Source organism: Pteropus medius, unplaced genomic scaffold (genome assembly GCF_902729225.1).
Source record: "Pteropus medius unplaced genomic scaffold, Ma_sr-lr_union100, whole genome shotgun sequence".
NCBI lineage: Eukaryota > Metazoa > Chordata > Mammalia > Chiroptera > Pteropodidae > Pteropus > Pteropus medius.
Genome location: NW_024349804.1, coordinates 6,970,780 through 6,991,036, shown reverse-complemented (window position 1 = coordinate 6,991,036; position 20,257 = coordinate 6,970,780). Strand labels below are relative to the sequence as shown.

The 20,257-nt window shown below is 40.6% G+C and overlaps 1 protein-coding gene, 1 long non-coding RNA gene and 1 pseudogene across 3 annotated transcripts in view; 1 reads left to right on the top strand and 2 right to left on the bottom strand.

Annotated features, from left to right (window-relative positions):
• TAPT1 (transmembrane anterior posterior transformation 1) overlaps window positions 1–20,257 on the bottom strand; it is a 55,148-nt gene that overhangs the window by 13,408 nt on the left and 21,483 nt on the right. For both annotated transcript variants that reach the window (XM_039838135.1, XM_039838136.1), the window contains exons 3-8: window positions 17,827–17,945; window positions 7,471–7,633; window positions 5,060–5,195; window positions 3,575–3,672; window positions 3,324–3,393; window positions 1,899–1,979 (exon numbers count right to left, since the gene is read on the bottom strand). In XM_039838135.1, coding sequence (XP_039694069.1) covers window positions 1,899–1,979; window positions 3,324–3,393; window positions 3,575–3,672; window positions 5,060–5,195; window positions 7,471–7,633; window positions 17,827–17,945 — 667 coding nt within the window. The remainder of the gene's footprint in view (window positions 1–1,898; window positions 1,980–3,323; window positions 3,394–3,574; window positions 3,673–5,059; window positions 5,196–7,470; window positions 7,634–17,826; window positions 17,946–20,257) is intronic.
• On the bottom strand, window positions 3,782–5,051 carry LOC120582812 (uncharacterized). The gene is made up of 2 exons (XR_005647649.1): window positions 4,125–5,051; window positions 3,782–3,874 (listed from the first exon to the last, which is right to left on the bottom strand). It is a non-coding gene; the product is annotated as an uncharacterized LOC120582812 (long non-coding RNA).
• On the top strand, window positions 7,952–8,067 carry LOC120583042 (uncharacterized; annotated as a pseudogene).

Below are 20,257 nucleotides of genomic sequence, written 5' to 3'. Positions count from 1 at the left end.
TTAAGTCTTCTGAACATTTTTTTCTCTCTTTGATCACTACAGTAAAGATACATTTATTTCCATCATACAGATGTAATCTGTCAAATTTGCTCACCTGTATACATTTTATTAAAACGTCAGTGCAGTACCAAATGCCTGATAAAAAACGCAAACGGATAACCTCCTAAGACCTTGGAGAAGGATATGTGGACGACGACCTATGGCAGCTCAGGACCTGGGGTGGGAAACTGCAGCTGGGGCTGGACACCTGACAACGCAGTTTTTGTGAGTGTGACATCAGGTTGAGGTTTTGGGAATAAGGGAACCACTTTGAACATAAGCTCTGCCCCTAACTGGCTATATGACCTTGGGCAAGTTTCTTAATGATCTAAGTTCCAGTTTTCTTATCTACAAAAGTATCTATACTTCACCATTATGAGAATTAAATAAGATAATGATGTAAAATGTATAGCAGTGTGCCTGGCACACAAAAGAGCTGGTACTATTTTTGTTATTCATAATTTTGGGAATTTAGGACAAGCATCCATAAACGGTACTTTAATTAAAAAAAAAAAAAAAAAAGGTTAAAATAAAAAAACTAAAAAAATAAAAGAATAAAAAATTCACCAACAAGAAATGTTCCTTTTACCATACTCCACCACGATAATGATAACAAATACTTAAGATAACCTGTTTAAAGCCAAGTAAGTACCAATGAGAGTAAGCCTTCAAACACCCAGTTGTCAGCAGGCTTAGGGAACAGTGTCCTTTGGGATAACAACCCTGCTTCGGAATTACTGATCCCATGTGGGCTCCTCTGGGACCAGCCACGACTCTGCCTCCCGTGGCCACCCTGTTACCTGACGGAGTTATACACCGCGAACCCAAGACCACAGAGCACCTGGGTGGTGTGGAGCAGGGACTTTGCCTCCACAGGTCACGCAGCTATTGGGTGTATTCAGATCAGAACTCAAGCCACTGGAAGGTACACCATTTATTTTATGGTTTCTACAAGAAAGTAACTTCTGGAAATATATTTCTCAAGAATATTTCGTACCTCTCATTTTATACCTACATCTGATTTTTCACAAGTACTTAAAAACTAGCAACAAAATAAATTAACGAGAAGTTATTAAATGCCGATGACATGCATGGCGTGGGGGTAACAAATAAAATGCAAAACGTGATCTCGTTTCTTAAGGACAAAGTTGTACACAAATGTGACTTGAGGTGCCTGAGCTCGATGGTTCCCTGCAAGCTCCCTTCAGCATTGCCACACCGGGCTGCACTCGCCTGGGAATTCCCTCTAGAAGCCTATGGCTCCTAATGTGACCCAGCACCTCCCTCCCGTGCCACATGGCACACACGCCCAGTGACGGCCGGCCACCCAACGGTGAAGTCATGGAACAGTGACAACTTCCTGTCAGCCCTAATGCAGAGACGTAGACACGTAACCACTTACTGCTTTATATTATATTTCTGGAATTTACCCTTATTTAGAATGATAATTAACAGGCAGTGAATAAGCAAAAGAGCAATGTTGGGAAAGAGCGAAAGTTCTGGTGAACCCCTAAAATGAAAAAGAATCAGGCTGTATTTCGGGAAGCACAGCCCTCCACAGTTAAAAGACACAGAGGCGCAGAAGCTGCCGCGCTGAGCCGCGTCTGCTTGCCTAGAGTACACAGCTCTAGGGACGCTGTGGTTCGTGGGATGTGATGGGCACACCGTGTGACATCCTGCCGCACCACAGGAAATACACTCGATCCGTTCTACGGACATGGGTTTTTCTAACACCCGAAGAGTGGAATGGCTAGAAGGCTTTAAAGTTTCCTGCAATACTCATTTTATTCCATGTAGAAGAATGATTTTTGGTTCAAAAGTAAAATCAGAGGCCACTGTATTTGTTAAAAGTTACTTACCTGGATTCCAAGAAAACTGTTCCATATTTCTCAGACACACTATTAGCAAAAGCACATAATTTGTGAATCGTTCCTTAATATCTGAAAAAAATTAACATATAAATACTATAGTGCGTATAAATAATGTAGTGCATATATAAAACAATTTTCTTTTAGTCAGAACATGATAAAACTATTACGTTATGCACAAAAGTCTGTAAAATAATACACTATTTCATATACAGAATGGCGCTACATTTGTAAGACATTTCTTTTGCTGACATAAATTCTAGTTTGGAAATTACAGTTTTCTACAAACTTCAAAAAATATTCAAAACATCAGTCTGTTCAGATTGAGTCAGAGTCTCCCGATGGTCTTTAGGGATATATGACAACTGTCTTCATTTTATAGAAGAAGGAAAAATAGAAGCAGAGAGTAAAATACATAATAATACAAAACCCCTGTCTTCCAGACTATTTTCAATCTGGTAAACAGTAAGTGCGTAAGCACCGACCTGATGAATCCTTTAGTTAAGGGAGTGTTAGTAAAATAGCATATGGGAGAAAAAACAATCCCCACAATAGGTTTCATAATTATATTTTTATCGTAAGTTAGTAAGTACTCTCAGCCTACTCTGAATGAATCGAGAAAGGAAACAGAGTAAGTGTGTTCCTGCAGGGAGCCTGGCACATCGGGGTGTGTGTGAGCAGCGCTGGGGGCTGGGGCCAGAAGCCATCACATACAGGAAGTCATCCCACAGCCTGTGTGTGCTCTGCTATCGTTTCCCACCTTGCCCTCCCACTGTGGGAACCCCTAGGGCCCTCTGCAAGTTCCATTTCACCTTTAAGCCCTTCTCAAATTGTCTTGGCTTCTCTTTTCTTATTCCCACCTTTCCCTGTTACTCTACAGCAAATGACTTGGGCTTTCACTGGACAGCTAAACCGTGGTCTGTTAGTGAGCTGGCGTCTTCCACGTGTCTTCCCTAAACCCCTACACTCTTTCCAGTCAGATGCAGTGCTTTCTTTTTCAGGGTGGCTCAGCTCGCAGCCCTTCTTCATGAGGGGTCTGAGCTGTCACAACGCTGCTCTCAGTAGCTTAGTGACCTTGGCAAAGTCAAATTACTTTCTGTGTGTTTTAGTTTCCACATCTACAAAATGGAATAATATCATCTGCTACACAGAAATTTCTGGATTCATGAGAAGTTTTGGAAAGTACAGTAAGGTACTATACAAATGTTTGCAATTTTTTATTATGTTAAACATTCTGAGAATGCAATATAACCAGGATTAACCAGGATGATATGCAAACTCAGTCAAGATGTTGAGAGTAAGAGAAAGCACAGCTTAAGCCAAACAGAGCCCCACAGAAAATGTGACAATCGAGTTTCAGAATACATTGCGAAATAATACTGCACAAAGCTGCAGGTAGAATCTAACTGTACGTACCGCTATTAGACATTTGAAAAAGATTGTTCTTTTCAAACTTCTTGAAAACACTTCCTTTAATTTCAACAAACTGAAATAGTAAACAGAAATAGAATCTTTATAAACGTTTGCTTTTAAAAATGAACATAGTACATATAAAATTACCTGAAGAATAAATAACATTTAGAAAAAATAATTTATCCCATCCAGAATTACTGCTGTTAAAGTGCCCGTATAATCTCAAAAATGTACAATAAAAATCTCATACTTACATTATTAGACATCATGATAGTAAGCAGTGACTTGTTGTGTGAATTAAAAGCTACATTGAGAGTTGTTGCTTGAACCATTATAAGAATTGCATGCAAAACTAGCAGTAAGTGATGTCAAGGAAAAAAACTTAAGTCTGTTTTCATATTATTATATTGACAGATAATACTATGCAATTTTCAAAATGAGTAACAGAAAAAAGATAACTGTTTTCTAAATCAAGTCTTACGTATTTTATTATCTTTGTAATTTCTCTGTTGCCTTAGTGGATATAAATTTGACAGGATCAAGATGCACACTACCTGTATGAAACAAACAAAGCAGAAATAAACCTCTGTGCATCCATCTACTTAGACGGTGAATCTTGGAACACGACCAATTTGGTCTTCCTAGGTCTTTGGCATTTCTGGCATTTGGCACAATACTTGGGAAACAGGCCCTTAAAATTTTTGTTAAATAAACTGAATAAGTTATGGTATATATTGAAAGAAGACACTTATCAATATACATTCGGAATTAATATAATTTGCTTTCTAAAATAAAAATGAATACCAAGTAAAAGTTCATCCGGAAGTGATCTTCTATAGCTCTTCAGGGGATGGGGAATATGAAACAATAAGAAATGTCTGATAAACGTCATTTTTTAAGATGACACAGTTACAGAATTATATTCATATTACATACAGAATGGCTTATTTAAATCAGAACAGTAACTGTTTTATTCCATTATACTTGGAATAAGCTTTTACTCTCACAGAAATCTTCCCACTTAGACCCTTAACTTTCCAAGTATTAAGCCAATTCTTTCAAATATCACTGTTTCAGAGACAGTATGAAAAAAATCACATGACACATTCCTGTGAATGAGTTCTGACCCATGTGGAACTTCAGTGTAGGTATGCATGCGTGCGTAACTATAAATGAATGGTACACACACATGTATTACATATAATATATACTTATGTATATTAACACATATATATATATACATATATAAAAAACAAAGTCTTTACTCTCTAAAAGAAACGCTTTAAGGTGGGGGTGCAGGAGGAGAATTAAACCTCCCAAATTCCTCCAATTTTAAATTTTACTTCTATATGCACTGTATATAGAAGAAGACTAATTCATAGGCTTACAGATACCTTGAAAAACATTCCTATGTAAGTATAAAACAGTTACATAAATCCATATCAATGTGACGTATGTATAAACACTGTCCTTTCAATCAAAAATCCTTCCACATCGTCGGTTACACTGAGCACAGAACGGTTTTTCTTAGCAGTTCAAAGGAACATGCATAAACGAGGCTCCTTAAATTGCTTCGCGATTACCGTTACAACTCATTTCCCAAAGGGAAGCAGACATTTCGCGTTTGTGTCCAGGACACACGCGCACACACATCTTTAAATGTGAGAGACAGCGAACCGCATGAGATGCTGTGGAACGTGCACTGACTGCCGGATTTTCCGTTAACACTGAAAGGATACAGACGTAGAGGACGGCCATGAGGAAGTGAGGGATCACCCCGATGTGGGCTCTTTTTCTTTCTTTAGGCTCCGTTGCTGTCCAGTAGAGAGCGTCTAATATATCTTGACCAAATGATGAAAAGAGACGATCTGCTACCTAAAGAGAAAAATTATTGGAAAGGTGTTTTTTAATATTCCATTTAAATATGTTACTAAAATTCAGAAGCGACTCAAATGCTAGAGATCTGACTTTTTAAATCCCTGGAAAGTAAGCTCCAAGCAGGGTCTTGGTTTACCTATTCCCTGATGTGTCTTTATTCCCTGACATAGTGAGCGCTCAAATTCTCATTTTATTTGATGAGTCTTTGTCTAATTAGCTATATTTGTAACAAGAAGAGTCTTACGTGCTGGCGAAAATAAAAGGGAGAAGACACATCAAAATCATCGTCCCTCTGGTTTTAACTCTCTAAATTCAAATTCAGGATTTAAACTTAAATTCTTTAAAACAACTATATCATTTGACTCACTCTATTCATAGCACTGTAAACAACAGGAGCTGTAACTTGTTTGAGGTTTATTATATAGAATACAATGTGCAGAGTTACTTCCTAAAGACATTTTCAGGTACTGATCTCTGCAAATAGAGTTTGATAAATAAAGAGAAGCCCATAAAAAAGGAGGAGGAGGCCATATCACTGTGGGTCCAGCCTTAACGGCACACGCGCAGGAGAAGGCCGTCCCGGGCGCTGTGTCTCCCGTGGCGCCCACAGTCTCTGCTCTTTCTCATCACGGCGTGTACCGTTTCCTAACATCTCCCACCTGCAGGATACAAGCTCCGTGAGACCAGGCTTTGTTCACCTCTGCATGCTCAGGTCTCAGACAGTGCGTGGCACACAAGAAATGTGAGTTCGAGGTCTGCTGAGAGGAGGCGGCGGCTACCACACAGGAGCTCGGCCCCATGCCTGCCTGGCGCTGCGCTAAGCCCTCTCCATGGGCTGTCTGACTCAATCCTCACAATTCCCCTTGAATCTGCACTGTACAGACGAGAAGTTGAGGATCAGAGACATCTGATGACCAGCGCCATGTGCGGGGTAACCAGGACTGGAGGCGGTTCCTCTCTGGACCAGAGCCTGGGCACGTCTTGGCTGCTATGCTTAAACCACATTGTCAAAGTGAGTCCACAACGTAAGTATTAATACCATTTGATCCTTTGATCATCAGTTCATAACCCTTTTTCTTGACCTATTTCCTAATAATAGTAATAATACCACTTTGTGCATTTTTTAATACTACTTTAAAACTACTTTGCTTTGCAAATCAGGAGGCATCCAGGTCCAGTTTGGGAGTAGGGAGAAGCCCTTGTCACCTATAACAGCCCAGAGCGAAGGCAGGGCACTGGCACCAAGAGCCACCTGACCAGCAGAAGGAGAGGAGATGGCCAGGCCCCTCTCTCTGAGACAGGGAGGGGAGAGCAGGATGGCCTGCTGCTTCACAAACTTCACCCACAGCCACCGTCCGCATCCTACCTGAGGGGGCAGAGCAAACGCACGGCATCGAGCCTAGAACAGGGAAGCTGGGGACGGTTTGAAATCACCTCAGTCAGTGAATTTAGGAATAACCAAGACGTGATGGGAGGCTCTCGTGGACCACAAGAGTGCAGCCTCCAGCAGAAAGGCCAGCAGCCTCCACATCGCCCTATCTGTGTACTCATTAGGAGAAATTCCTTCTTGGCTAATTTAAGATAGGCGGTCCTTACTTATGCTCCTTTAAAGTAGTATTAAAAAATGCAATTTGAATCTCAAAAATTTATTATATAACGTAGGGTAGCTTACTATTTGAAAAACTTAAGATTCTTCTTATAAACAAAACATTGTTTTGCTTTGCTAATATATATAAATACAGATTTTCACATCCTGACTTTTTTAAAGTGAGATATATTAAAACTGTAAATACTTGGAGAAATTAGGAAACATTTTTACTTGCTCTCTATAAAAATGTCAAAGCAATTTAAAATATAAATTATAGCAAACATATATATAATTCTAACATTTTCTTCATAATTTTTAACGTTCTAACAAAAAGTAGACATGGGTTTCCAATGAGTTTGCAAAGCAAACTTCTCTACCAGTTGACAATTCACATGCATTCTCAAGGGCACTGATGCCTCGGTAGCAGGAACCCTTCTTCCCTACTTGAAGACCATGCCCTGACCTGCTACCCTGAGTGTCCAGGACCAGCAGCACAGGCACCAGGTCGTTAGAAAGCCCAGACCTACTATACCAGAATCTGCATTAACAAGGTCCCCACGTGACTGGGCAGACACAGAAGGCCGGAAGCACCCTGACTAGAGCTGGCAGGAAAGCACTCTGTACAGCAAGCCCGTGCGGGTGGGGGCTGGACTGAGCGGGCAGGTACAGGGGGGTCCTGCTCACCTCCAGCATGTTGTAGATGATGTAGAGCTTGATGACTGACTGCCCCCTGATCAGGTGATACATCATGGAGTAGTCGACATAGTGCATCATAAAATAGCACATGACCAAAATGACACCCTTCAAAATGTCACACACCTGGGCAGGCTGAAGTAAGCGTCTGTCTCTGCAACATATAAGTAATAAAAATATGAGTTTTACTTTATAAATTCTTGAAATAATCTTTATTAGACATATGGTGGCATACAAAGGCAATGAAAATTGGGTCAATCTTTTAAGAACTTCAAACTAACAAAAAAATGTCATATAACTGAGTACTCAACGGTGTGAAATTTTCTGCCCAAGTACAGAATATAAAGATGTTAAACCAGAATTACTATTAGAAATGGGCAACCTGGACGTGGTTCCATAGTGTAGCGGTTAGCACGTCTGCTTTACATGCAGAAGGTCCTGGGTTCGCGCCCCAGTGGAGTCATGGTCCATGGTCTACGGCCACGCCACCCTGTACAAGCCCGATGTCTGATCTCGGAAGCTAAGCAGGGTCGGGCCTGGTTAGTACTTGGATGGGAGACCACCTAGGAAGACCAGGTGCTGTAGACATAAATAATAATAATAATAATAATAAAGAAAGAAATGGGCAACCTTGACAAGTGAGCACAGAGGGCAGATGTCTGCGGACAGAGAAGTTTAAAGCAATGGGCATCCAAGACTGTGACATAAGCCTGTAACCGCCTCGTGAAGCCCAGAGGCCGGCCGGATCAGTCTTTTTAACACAATGTTTGCATCTCATGCACGTTGTTTTGTACTTTGTCCTGTTTACTTAGTGGCATAACGTATTTTTCCATATCGGTTCTAAAGCTCATAGTAACTACCATGTATCACGGACAGATTCCCAGTCTTTTGAAACTACAAACCACGATGCAGTGCATATGTCACGCCTCATATGGGAAAGTGTATTTGTAGGAAAAATTCCAAAACTGGAATTCATGGCTATGTTCACCTGACATTTTGGTGGAAGCAGCGGAACTGCCCTCCACGGGGGTTGTACCAGCTTACACGCCAGCCAGAAGCACACGAGAGAGCGGGCAGCCCCTGTGCATCGATTCAGTGTTTGATCAACTCCTGGCTCTGTGCCAATCCCAGTGGTGAAAATGGTATTTGGTATAGTTTCAATGTTAATTTCTCTCATTAGCAGAACTGATGTCTTCTTAACGTATTTAAGCTATTTATGTTTTCTGCGAAAACTCTCCTTACATCTTTTTCTTACTGGTTTGTAGGATAGCTTTTATATTATAGAAATTAGCCCTCTGTGACAGGAGTCGAAAATAGTTTTTTTCCTAATAATATGAGCAGAATCGTGCCTTACTTGAGGTCAGGGTATGAAAAGCTAAACCTAAATTATGAATGGAAACATCTTACTGAGACACAGCAAAAAATATATTAGGAAAGAAGAAACTTAGGGTTTCTTTCACCGGATATAAACTCCTGAGAATGAGAAAGCAGCTTTCTCTACGTCTGCTGCAGGCTGATGCCTCGAGACAGAAAATGCTCAGCCCCGTCGTGGCAGCTTCGACGTTCAGCACCATGGACCAAAGGCCCCGAACACTTTCCTGAGGAGCTGCAGAATCTCCCTTCTACTCACAGTGACAACATGCTGACACCTCCCTGACGGTGAGCTCAGCCCTCGGAGACCGTCGGAGCTATGTACTCGCTGGGTCCGGTGTCTCCAGCTACCTATTCTCTGGAGCCCCTTCTGAACCCTCGTCCACTGTGAGGTCAGGAGGCTCTTTCCCTCCAAATGTCCTTGTGGAGCTCCACAAGGAATCTGTACGTCTTCCAGGGACTGGCAGAAGATTGTTTCACGAGGTAACGACAATGCAGGCACCACCGACTCTGAGAGCAGCTCAAACAGAAGCTCTTTCTGATTTTCTACGGGGCACACTGCACGTGGTTTTCAGTCACGAATGAATTTCATCTGTTCAGGGAGAATATGGGATAGTGCACAAGTCCTAGAAAGGGGCAAGTTCTGTGAAGACTGTCCCGGCAGGGCTAGAAGTAGATGGGGAGACACTGGGCTGAACCAATGAGCCTAGAGAGGCAGAGGGGTCAGAATTTGTCTCAGATGACATGTCTCATAAGAATGTGTCTCATAAGTTGAGTGAAATTACTCTTAGCAGTTGAAGTTTGGGGCAAAATTGCATCAAGGACAAAGCCAATCAATCTGTCATCATTCTCTGTCCCTTTTTCTCCAGTGCTATCCCTCTCTCCAGGCAGACTCTGCCCTTTGTCCTCATGCAACCCACAGTGAGGTCATCGCTCATCTCCAAACATCTAGCCTCTGCCAAGGGCGATTCTCTGCCCTCACCCCCACAGGATTAAAAACGGAAGGGGGATTACAACTGTCGAGGGTTGGAGCTAAATACACTTTTAAGTCAAGCGATGAGAGGACGAGACATCTTGAACACTCCTGGACTTCTGGCCCACGTGTAACTGTCTCTTCTGCGACAGCCAAGGGGCAAACGAGGCGTCAGCGTGGAGCACGCCACCCACCTCCTCCTCTGAAGTGGGAGCGCAGCAGGGCACATGCTCAAAGTCGCAAATCACCAACAGTTGTAGGCCTCTGTGTTTAGGAACTATAGGTCATGTTTTATGAATGAAAGAAAATAACAGGAACGAAAAGTAAGGTGGAATGCATGAATCTGCATTAGTTACCCAAATGACCTTGATAACTAACTAAAGTAGAAAATCATACTCAGAGCTTTTGGTACTAGATTGGCATCTACTTAGTTAAGGGATCTCAGTCAAAGCAATTTTATAAGAGATAAAGGGCTATTTAATGTATATATCAATTGTGTTTCTTTATAAACACTTGTAGCAAAGGACCAATGCAATGCGTCAGTAAATCTATAAAGAACTATTACATATAACACAATCACTGTTAGAAATTAGAGCTACCAAACACAGGAAATCTATATCCCAAAATAACACAATAGCATGCATTTTGAATCAAGATGATAATTAAAACTTTTAAATTTAGCATAAACAATTTTAGTGAACTTTATCTTGCCTAGGATTAAACCAGGTTGTACAAACAACAGAAAACTGTGTAAACACCTTATGCTACAATCCAGTCACTAGGTGATAGGTACCATTCTAAGTGCTTTGCCTACAGCCAGTTTAGTTCTCACAATAATCCTGTGAGGAGGGTACTATCGCCATCGCATTTTACAGATGGGGCAAAGAGCGGTCACAGGCGCCTGCAGCCGGGCAGCTGACGCGGTAAGGGCTGGGGCAGGGCGTGAACTTGGCAGCCTGGCTCCGGAAGGCAGGCTCTTCACGACCGTCCCGCACTTCCGACCTTTCTTTAAAAGGAATTTAAACTTACAGGAATCAACTCAGTACCTTTTATCTTTCAGCATAATTTAATATTCTGTATCACCATATTATCTATTTGGAAAAATTACTGTGCTAAACAACAAACATATTTATTATCTTGGCTCTTTATTTCTAAAAAGAGAAAACACAGGACAATGGACCACTGGGTCCACTGCTTTCCATGCACTCCCTACTCTGGTGAAAATCTTCCCTCACAGTGGGTTGCTACAGAGTATTATTCAAATAAAAAATAAAGGAAGCAGAACTCTTAAGAAACAAAGGTCATGTTTTCATATAAATGTACCTGTTAAAGAAAAGATTAAAAAAATAAAATTGTTTGTAAGTTGGCATTTTAAAAGACATCTGTATGTACCGCAGGCTCTCTGAGTAAACGCCTAACCTCAAAACACGTTCACCTGGTTTATAACATCTTGAACCAGTCCCAGTATTTGTTTTCTCCTCTGCTAGGATATTTTTAGATGACATTCTGATAAGCATTTCCAACTCCATAAGAAGCTAATCCACAGCCCTGCTAATCAACTCTAAATTGGCTTTTGAACAATACTTTCAGGCCCAAGTTCTTCCTTATAAATACCTGGTAAACAGCAGTTACTGGAAATTCATTTCGCTAATGCTGAAAACCCCATACGAAGGCATAAATAAGTGGAGTAAGCTGTTGCACAGTGAAAAACACACTAATCTAATTTATAGGCTGGCTATGAGTTACTACAAGACAAGTCATACTAAACAAGGTATTCACCAGAACTTAGAATTTACAAAAAATTTCAAGTTAAAGGAGTCTTCCAGAACCCAAACTTTCTACATTTCTAAATTTTATCTTTTACTCGAATCCTTCCATTGGATTTGTATAATTACCGACTGAAGCGTTCCTGTTTCAAAGGGCTCACAAACGCATGGGAACAGAACAATATAGCAGGTATAGAAGATCAAGGGTAGGCTTTTTCCTCCCTCTCTTTAGAGGAAGATAGTATGCTAAGATTAAAGTAAAAACTAGTCTTGGACAGAAAGATCAAGAAGGAAGAAGAGACAACACCAATGAGCTCAAGAGAAATGGGGTAAGACCCTGCCTAGTTAATTTTCAAATTGGTGTTGAAACATGCCAAGGTATCAGTATGACATTTCATTATAAAACACACAGGCTGGATCTTTCTCTTTCTCTACCTCCTTTCACATTTTAAACTATTTGTGGTACTATGGAAAGAATGAAGAAATATAAACATTACTGAAATAAAAAAAAGTAAAATGTTAAATATGGTTACAATTATTCAAAGAGAAGTCTCTTTATAATTTTAAAGTTAACTGGAATAAAGTATTGAGATTAAGATGTTTTCCTTAATTAGAAAACTGAAAATTTTAAATCTTAAGTTTTCATGACATATGATAAAAAAAATAATTACTAAATGTTTAAACCGAATGATTAGAGTTTTCCTCGGGCTTCAAAATAATTTCAAACCGTATTAGAAAAAAAAGTAACTGGCTTGATAAAGCTACGCTGGGTGTTTAGAGCGACGCAAAATAAAAACTGCGCATGTGGAAGGGACGAAGCTCAACTGGCTGCTGTGGCGTTCGGGACAAAGTGTCTGCTGCGAAGTCTGGACCGACACGTGTGCGTGAAGATTGTTTACTGAGCGATTTTTCCCACGTCGGGTGAGATCACGATCAGGGTCAAAGCCTGAGTGAACGTGGACGGAGCTTCGCCGCCGAGCGAGGGTGGGAAACCACACACACTCCCTCAGGATGGTCCACCCCGGATGGGCGGGTGGGTCTGCCTGCGCTGGGCTTTTTAATTATTATAATTAATATTTGTTTGTACTGATGTCAACGTGGCAGAGAGTATAGAAGGAAAAATCAGGGTTTTACTCACCACAAGGAGTCCCTGTGACACCACATTCCATTCTATAAAGGAAGTGAAAGTGCTCCTCCCTTCGGTCTGATTCACGAGAGAGAAAGAGAGAGAGAAGGTTGTAATGTTGCTACGCTACTCAGAGCGTCATGGCGAGGAAAGGGGACAACAAAACTCGATGTTATGAAGACTCTCTAATCAAACAAATATACTGCTCTCTACAGATCAGCCACTCAGGTCTGCCCTGGTAGGAAGAAATGACAGACGCACCTGTTTCCCCGGGGGAAGTAACCTAGTGCTCCCCCCACCTGTGCCACAGGGGTGGCGTGAACCTTCCAGGCCCAGGTTAAGGCCTGTGTCTGAAAAGAGGAAAATCTACCAAGTGTGTGTGTGAACTACCTCAGTCTTAGGTGGAACTATCTTGAAGGAGGTAAGGCACAGAGAGGAAACACAATGGGTTAAGAAACTCTCAAGCATTTTACATTCATCATTCTTCTGGGAGACAAAAGCTTTCTTATCAGGTAAACTCTCAAAAGAAGAAGACACCAATTGCCTCTTAAAAATAGTCCAAGAAGCCTCAAATAAGAGTTATGCCTAAAACCATGGCATCTCAGAAAACTGGCTTGCACATATACATTTACTCTAATAGTAAAAGAAAACTACTCTAGCATCTATTACTTAAGCCTACTCGACACTTATTACTGTCTAATATGTCTTAAAAGTTTTCAGAAGTAACTATCAGTTCTTGGCACCAGATAGTATCATTTTTCTCTATATCTCCCTTCATTTTGTGACTGAGAATTCTAAAACAAAATGAAGTCACAAGTTTTAGGAAGAAGGAGGAGTCACAAAAATTCCAGGCAAGTTAAACCTTTATACGATTGTCAATTCTTTACTTATTCTATAAGTAAAGTTGGAAAAATTATGTTTGGTATCTCTCTGAGCATAATACAGAGCAGTCTACTTTTCTAAAAAACAAAAAAATACTTTCATTCGTCCAAGAAACACAGATGCCTCATATAATGAACCAAACTTAATTCTGATTTCCATGTCATCATTAAAAAAATTACCCTAATTCAAGAAGTATCTCGAATGTTTTTCTAAAATGATACTACTCTATCTGGGAAAGAGGAAAGAAATACACAATTGAATTTGCATTTAAAGAATTTGGTTGTGCTTACTTTGGTCTATAATAAAATATCTAGAGACAAAGATTTTTCGAGATTGTTAATTCATTAGGAATAGTTCTCACTCAGTATTTTCGAGACGACCAGGGACAGATGGACACCTTTTATGGAAGCAGTGTGTTCTCTGCAGACCTCACGCACAACTACGGAGTCAAGATAATTACCCTGCAAACGTCTTAAAATGAACGATATTTTAATGGTCAAAAGCTGGCAACATGCCCACCAGCAGAGCAATCATGATGAAGGCGGGTCTCCATAAGAGCTGCAGCATCGCCCGGCGCTCAGCCTCAGCAGGAGGCAGACGGTCCTTGTGTACTTACTTAGTTGTCACACTGCCAAAAACCAAAACCAAAACCAAAACCAAAACCAAAACCCACCGCAAGTTTGCAGAAGATTTAGGAATAGGATCAAAGAATAAACTCTAAAGCAGAAAATCCGGGAGGCCGTCAGCTTTCAAAAACCTCTCGCTAATGCTGTACCAGATGTAACTCTGCAAGAAGGGAAGGCGAGACACGAATCTCAACCATGAGAAGGAGGCAATAATATTATTCTATACGAATGTGATACTGAACGAACAGTAGCAGAGACAAAAAACGGTTACTGTTTTCATATCGGCATCTGGATTAGTTTGGCAAATGTCCTTTCCCGCCCTCCACGGGTAATAATTTCAAAGAACTAAGAGACTAGGAAGATAGTAATTTTTTTGTTTTTTTCTTTAATAGAAAGAAGACTGACATAGAAGAGAGTGAAAACAAGAAAACAGAAAAAGAAAAAAAAGAATGCAGTCAACTTCTTTGCTGGTCTCTTTAATGTCTTCTTATCCTTTTGAAAATAGAAAGTCAGACTGAAGAAAAGAGCACTTTTGCTGAAAAAGATGGAACATAATACAGCTACAGGCGAGACAAATCAAATAATCTTTAATGGGAATAGAGAATGTTGGAAGAAAAGCTATAAGAAGGCAGAATTTGGCTATTTCTAAATAATAATTTTGTAAAAATAAAATGTATTTTTATATTCTTAAAGTATTTAAGTTGTTAGATGTGATATTAACCATAGCTTTCTTGATATAATTTTTCACATTATATTTTAAGTTTCAAATATTTCAAGTTTGATAATTTAAAAAATAATGCTCAAAAAGACATTGTTTTCTACATTGCCAAAGAAAATATAAATTGCAACCCACATTACTGTAAACACCAATTACTCAATTTTGATGAAGCAAACAGTAGGCAGCATTATCATATTATGTAACCTAGCCTACACTTGCACAGAGTATTCGAAATTGCTGAAGTTCTGTTGTATAATTTTAACTGCATTTCATATTTTATATATAGCATATATTTATTAGCGACAGCATAAAATATAATTATTCAGTTGATTCAAACTGCAGAAAAGCAAAAACTGCACACGGAAACTTAATGTGAGTCTTAAATGTAGTGACAGGCTGCCCTCTAGTGTCATTTTCGCCAAAAAACATTGAAAACAGAACACACTTTTTAAATGTTACTGAAATTAATTTAGATTGAGAAGAATAAAGTAATATACAAAAATAATCATCTTCACTTTATGTGCTAAAATAGTCTTAAAACATATAGAAAAGGCTGGCTCCAGGGACCCCCTGCCACTCACGATCAAGCACACTCGGGAGGAGAGGACTTAGAACTTCACAGCCCCCTGCAACACTTTTAGTTTTTGGAATAAAACACTGAAAGACTTCTCTAATGCTGCTGTGGTACCCTGCTTTCTCAAGTGACAAGGGACACACAGAATTGACAGTTTGGATGCCTGTACAACAAGAAGCTGGGTCTTCAAATAAGAGCCTAAAAAAAAAAGAGGCCCTCGAAACCATTGCAAATCCCCACCGTCACCTACTTAGTGACCCCCGCCATGTGTTCACATACCCGCGGAAGGACCCACTCCAGGGGAGAGTCCTTAGGTTATGTATCGTTTCAATGCTTGATCTCATCATGCCAGTGGCCACAGAGAACACGATACGCCTTTAAGCCACTCAAAGATGGCTAGACCACAAACTTGCCTTACACTGTTGATCGAAGAATAACTAAAGAGTAGTCTAGTTCATAGCATAGATGTGAAAATTCTTACATGACATTATTTTATGTCAGATAGTTTCACCTGGCTTTACCTACATGTCCAAGTGTCCACCCTTGTCATGCAATCACACATGAAGATTTTATATTTAAGTAATGTCTTATTAGATTTTTTTGTGGTCTTTTGAACAGGTAACTGAAATAATGATTTTATTGAGCTCCCAACAGCGAGAAAAGAAAATGGTATATGAGGTTAGGCTTTGCTACCATTAAAGTGCCATGCTACAAATGTCTTAAAAAAGATTCTTATGAATACAGCCTCTTAAAAACCTTCCCAAAGGCATAAGGGGTGTACCTGAATGTCTTAAAGCTGATGGTAAATTCCTAAAAAGATTCTCCCATCTGATTAACATGTAATTAACAAAATATATAACATAATTCTCTCATTCTGGAAGGAAGTAAGGGGTTACAGAATGTAAAGTATCACATGTAAGAATGATCTTAATTCTTACTCTGAGCAATCTTGCAAAGAATTTTTACTCTTTACAATATGATCGTCATGATCAACAAATTCTTCCAATTTATAGTAGAAAGATTTCTTCTTCATTAAAACCGAGTAAGGCTCTTTTTTAAAGGAACTATATGTTACTCAGTGCTTATTAATTATTAACTATATGCTCGTTTACTACTCTCAAAGAAAATCTTCCATAACTTTCCTTTAAAAATAAATCAACACATAATTCTATACACTGACCAATAATTTTTAACTCAGTTTCCATGGTTAAGTTATGGATAATAACTATATATTTTATATATCATGGGATAGTCATCTACTTTATAGTTAAATGACATTTCACACGCTATTATTTCAGCATTTTAAAGCTTTTTTGGAATAAAATGTACTTAGGAAAATGATACATGTTAGAAATGTAACTTGGGCAACTATGCTAAGAACTATGTAATAATGGTACAGGGAGTGGGCTACACAGAGTGGAGACACGCTGACATAACTACACAAAAAAGAAAACTAAAGTCCAAGCTTCTTCTAACCTCAAAATTCACGTAAGCTTAGCATTTTCATTTTACTGCTCCTAGTTTTGGTGAAGAAAGGGAAGGGAACTAACCTCTGTGAGCCGGGCACTCCTACACTGGGCATTCTTTTTACGCCCCCCAATTTCTGTGGTAAAAGATGCTGGGCTCCCAACATCCCCTTTCTACTGATGGGGGAACCAGCTTCGAGAAGTCAAGTAGCTGCTCACAACTCACCAGCCAACCAGTGCTGCCTCAGGCTGTCTGGTCCCTCCCACTCGGACAAGGGTCTTCGACAGGTCTGCCCTCTCACAAATTAGAGGGAGACTCACCTGTCATCAGTCACTGAGGCTCCCTAGGCCACTAAGACCGTGAGTCTCAATGGCATGGAGGAGGAACCCCTGCAGTAAGGGCTCCTTAGGAGATTCTTATACCCCCTGCACCCCAGCCTAGAACTCAGCCCCCCTCACTTTACAGATGACGCCCAGGTGGCCAAGGGACTTGGGGAAAGTAAAGGTGCAGGGCGAGGCAGCACCGTGGTGATGAGGCCCTTCCTTCTCTCTCAGCTCCTGGCCCCTTCTACGCTCCCTACATGTAGCTTCCTGCGTCAGGAACATTCATTTACTGGCCAAAGCAAGGTTCTGGTTCAAAATCACTCAGAAAATAAATGTACGTTACAAAGTACAAATATTATATAAACATATATTTATCAAAAAGACAAACAGCATTATTTGTGAATGAAAGTGTATGAATTATCCCTATTCTGCAAAGATTGTCCATGTCATTATTTAGTTTAACAACTACTAGTAGTAAAAATAATTTAAACATCTAAAATAGTTCATAATCTTATACTCACCTTAAGCCATAGCAAGGCAGAGTGAAGAGCCTGAATAGTGCCAGGAAAACTCGTAAAGGAAGCAGGGTGAACACGTACAGAAATGCGTCCAGGCACAGGAAGATCCCAAACACCATGAGCTGGATTTTAAGAAAGAAAACAAAACAAGACGTAAAATAAATATTCTCTAAATAATTATAGATGAAAATTTCAAACAAGGAATTTCTACACTTGGTGGGAAATTCATTTCTCGTAACTCAGATATGGGAATAACAAGTTAATAGTTCTACCTGTGTATATGAGCCATATTTTAATGAAAAAAAAAATCCTTTTATAAAGTACAAATCTGTACTTCTCCAGAGCCTTTGGTTTACCACTTTCAGAAGTCAATTACTCAAAAGACAAGTTGCCCTTGACCACAGCTTCAAAACACCTGACGTGGCTTTCTGAGTACTTCCTCAAACTTCCAAGATGTTGCAGACAATCTTTGGATAAAGCCTTTTAACTCTAACTATACTCTTTATAATTCTATTTCCTGTGTCATGGGTGGGAAAGACTGAAATATACATTGTATTAAAATATTGTTTACGTTAAAATATGTAAAATTCCTTCTGAATACAGCATTTCATGTGCACGTGAACATGCCGCATTCAGAAGGAATTATTCTCAACTGGAGGAGTAGCTGCTAATGTTTGCATCTCTCCCGCTTTCTCATGCACTTACCACATCCTTCCTATTTTTTTGTAACATTGTACATTTTTACCTGTTACATGTAACATTACATTTCATTGGAGGGTGGAGTCTTTTGATGCCTTGGAGAAGTAGCCACATCCAGGCTACCAAACTCTGTAACTTAAGAGTGGTGACTTCCTGTATATCTGACACACAAGCATGGTACTATGTGTATGCCCTCATACATAACACTCCAAGTATCCTTAGTCAATGAATTGTCCTACATAAATATATTCAAGTTAAAATCCACAGTTACAGATAGAATTGTGACCCTTCCCCCACCTCCACCCCCCCAAAAAATTCCTATGTTGAAGTCCTTATCCCAGGACCTCAAAGTGAGACTGTACTTTGAGATGGGGTCTTTAGAAGTAGTTAAAATCTGGTCCTCAGGGTGGCCCCTAAATGCAGTATGGCTGGTGTCCGTATTAGAAGAGGAGATACAGACACAGACACAGACTAAGGGAAGATGACCCAAAGACACAGGGAGAAGACGGCTGTCTAGCAGCCTAGGAGAGGCCTTAGAAGAAAGCAGCTCGCTAATGCCTCGATCCTAAGACTTCCAGCCTCCAGAACTGTGATTTAAGCCACCCATCTGTGGTAGTTTGTTACAGCAGCCTTTGTAAACTAATAGCACACCTTTAAAAGAAGGATAAACTTTATTAAATTTTTTGCAAGGTGTCTCAAAAATATATTTCTCATATATATGGAAATATATATATGTCTCTCCAGATAAAAATATTCAGAATATAGAGGCCCTAACAGCTTTTTAACGAGTTACTCATTTTGAACAATAATGAACGCACACTGCTAAACCGCTGCCGTGTGCTCCTTCCATTTCCCTCCACAACAGCGGGCCAGTCAGCTACCCAGCTCTGTCGCCAGCGCAGTCGGAGTCACAGTCTTGTGTCTGTTTCCCTGTTTTCACACACTTACACACAAAGGACTGTGGTACAACAAGAGTCCCCAACCCCCAGACTGCAGACCAGTATAGCCTGTGGCCTGTTGGGAACCAGACCGCACGGCAGGAGGTGAGTGGCGGGTAGGCCAGAGAGGGAGTCAGTGAGCAAAGTTTCATCTGTATCTGCAGCCACTCCCCAGCGCTAGCATCGCCGCCTCAGCTCCACCTCAGACCATCAGGCATTAGATGCTCACGGGAGCACTGGTCCCTGGTGCTAAAAAGGTTGGGGACCACTGCTGTAGAAGACTGAACACAGTCCACGTAAAGCTGCTGGTCATTATTTATTGCTCTCCTGACCTTGGTCACTGGGAAGTCTTTGCCTGTTTGCTGGCGGGCGGACGGACGCACTGCAAAGGCGGAAACTGCTAGAAGCCCGATGTTCCTAGAGGCGTCTCAGTGTGTACATGCGGGGAAGGGGAGTAAGCAGCTGTTTTTCCTGTGACCTCACACTGGGGCTGAACACATTGCTCATTCATCCAGCATCCACTACTCTGCGATATGAGCCGAGTCACATGCTGGGCCTGGCGGGCACGAAGCCAGGCAGGACTCCAGGATGAGGTTCCTGCCCCCAGTAAGCTTATTCAAATTTCAGCAGAGACACCAGCATGTAGGTAAAGAAGGTCAAAGTCATGGTAACAGTCCTATGACAGATCTAAGGATACAGAGCAGTGGAGCCCTGGAGAGAAAATGGCCAGCCCGGCTTGGGGAAGTTTAGAAACAGCGCCAGGGAAGAGGAGCCCCTTAATGACATCTGAGAAGACT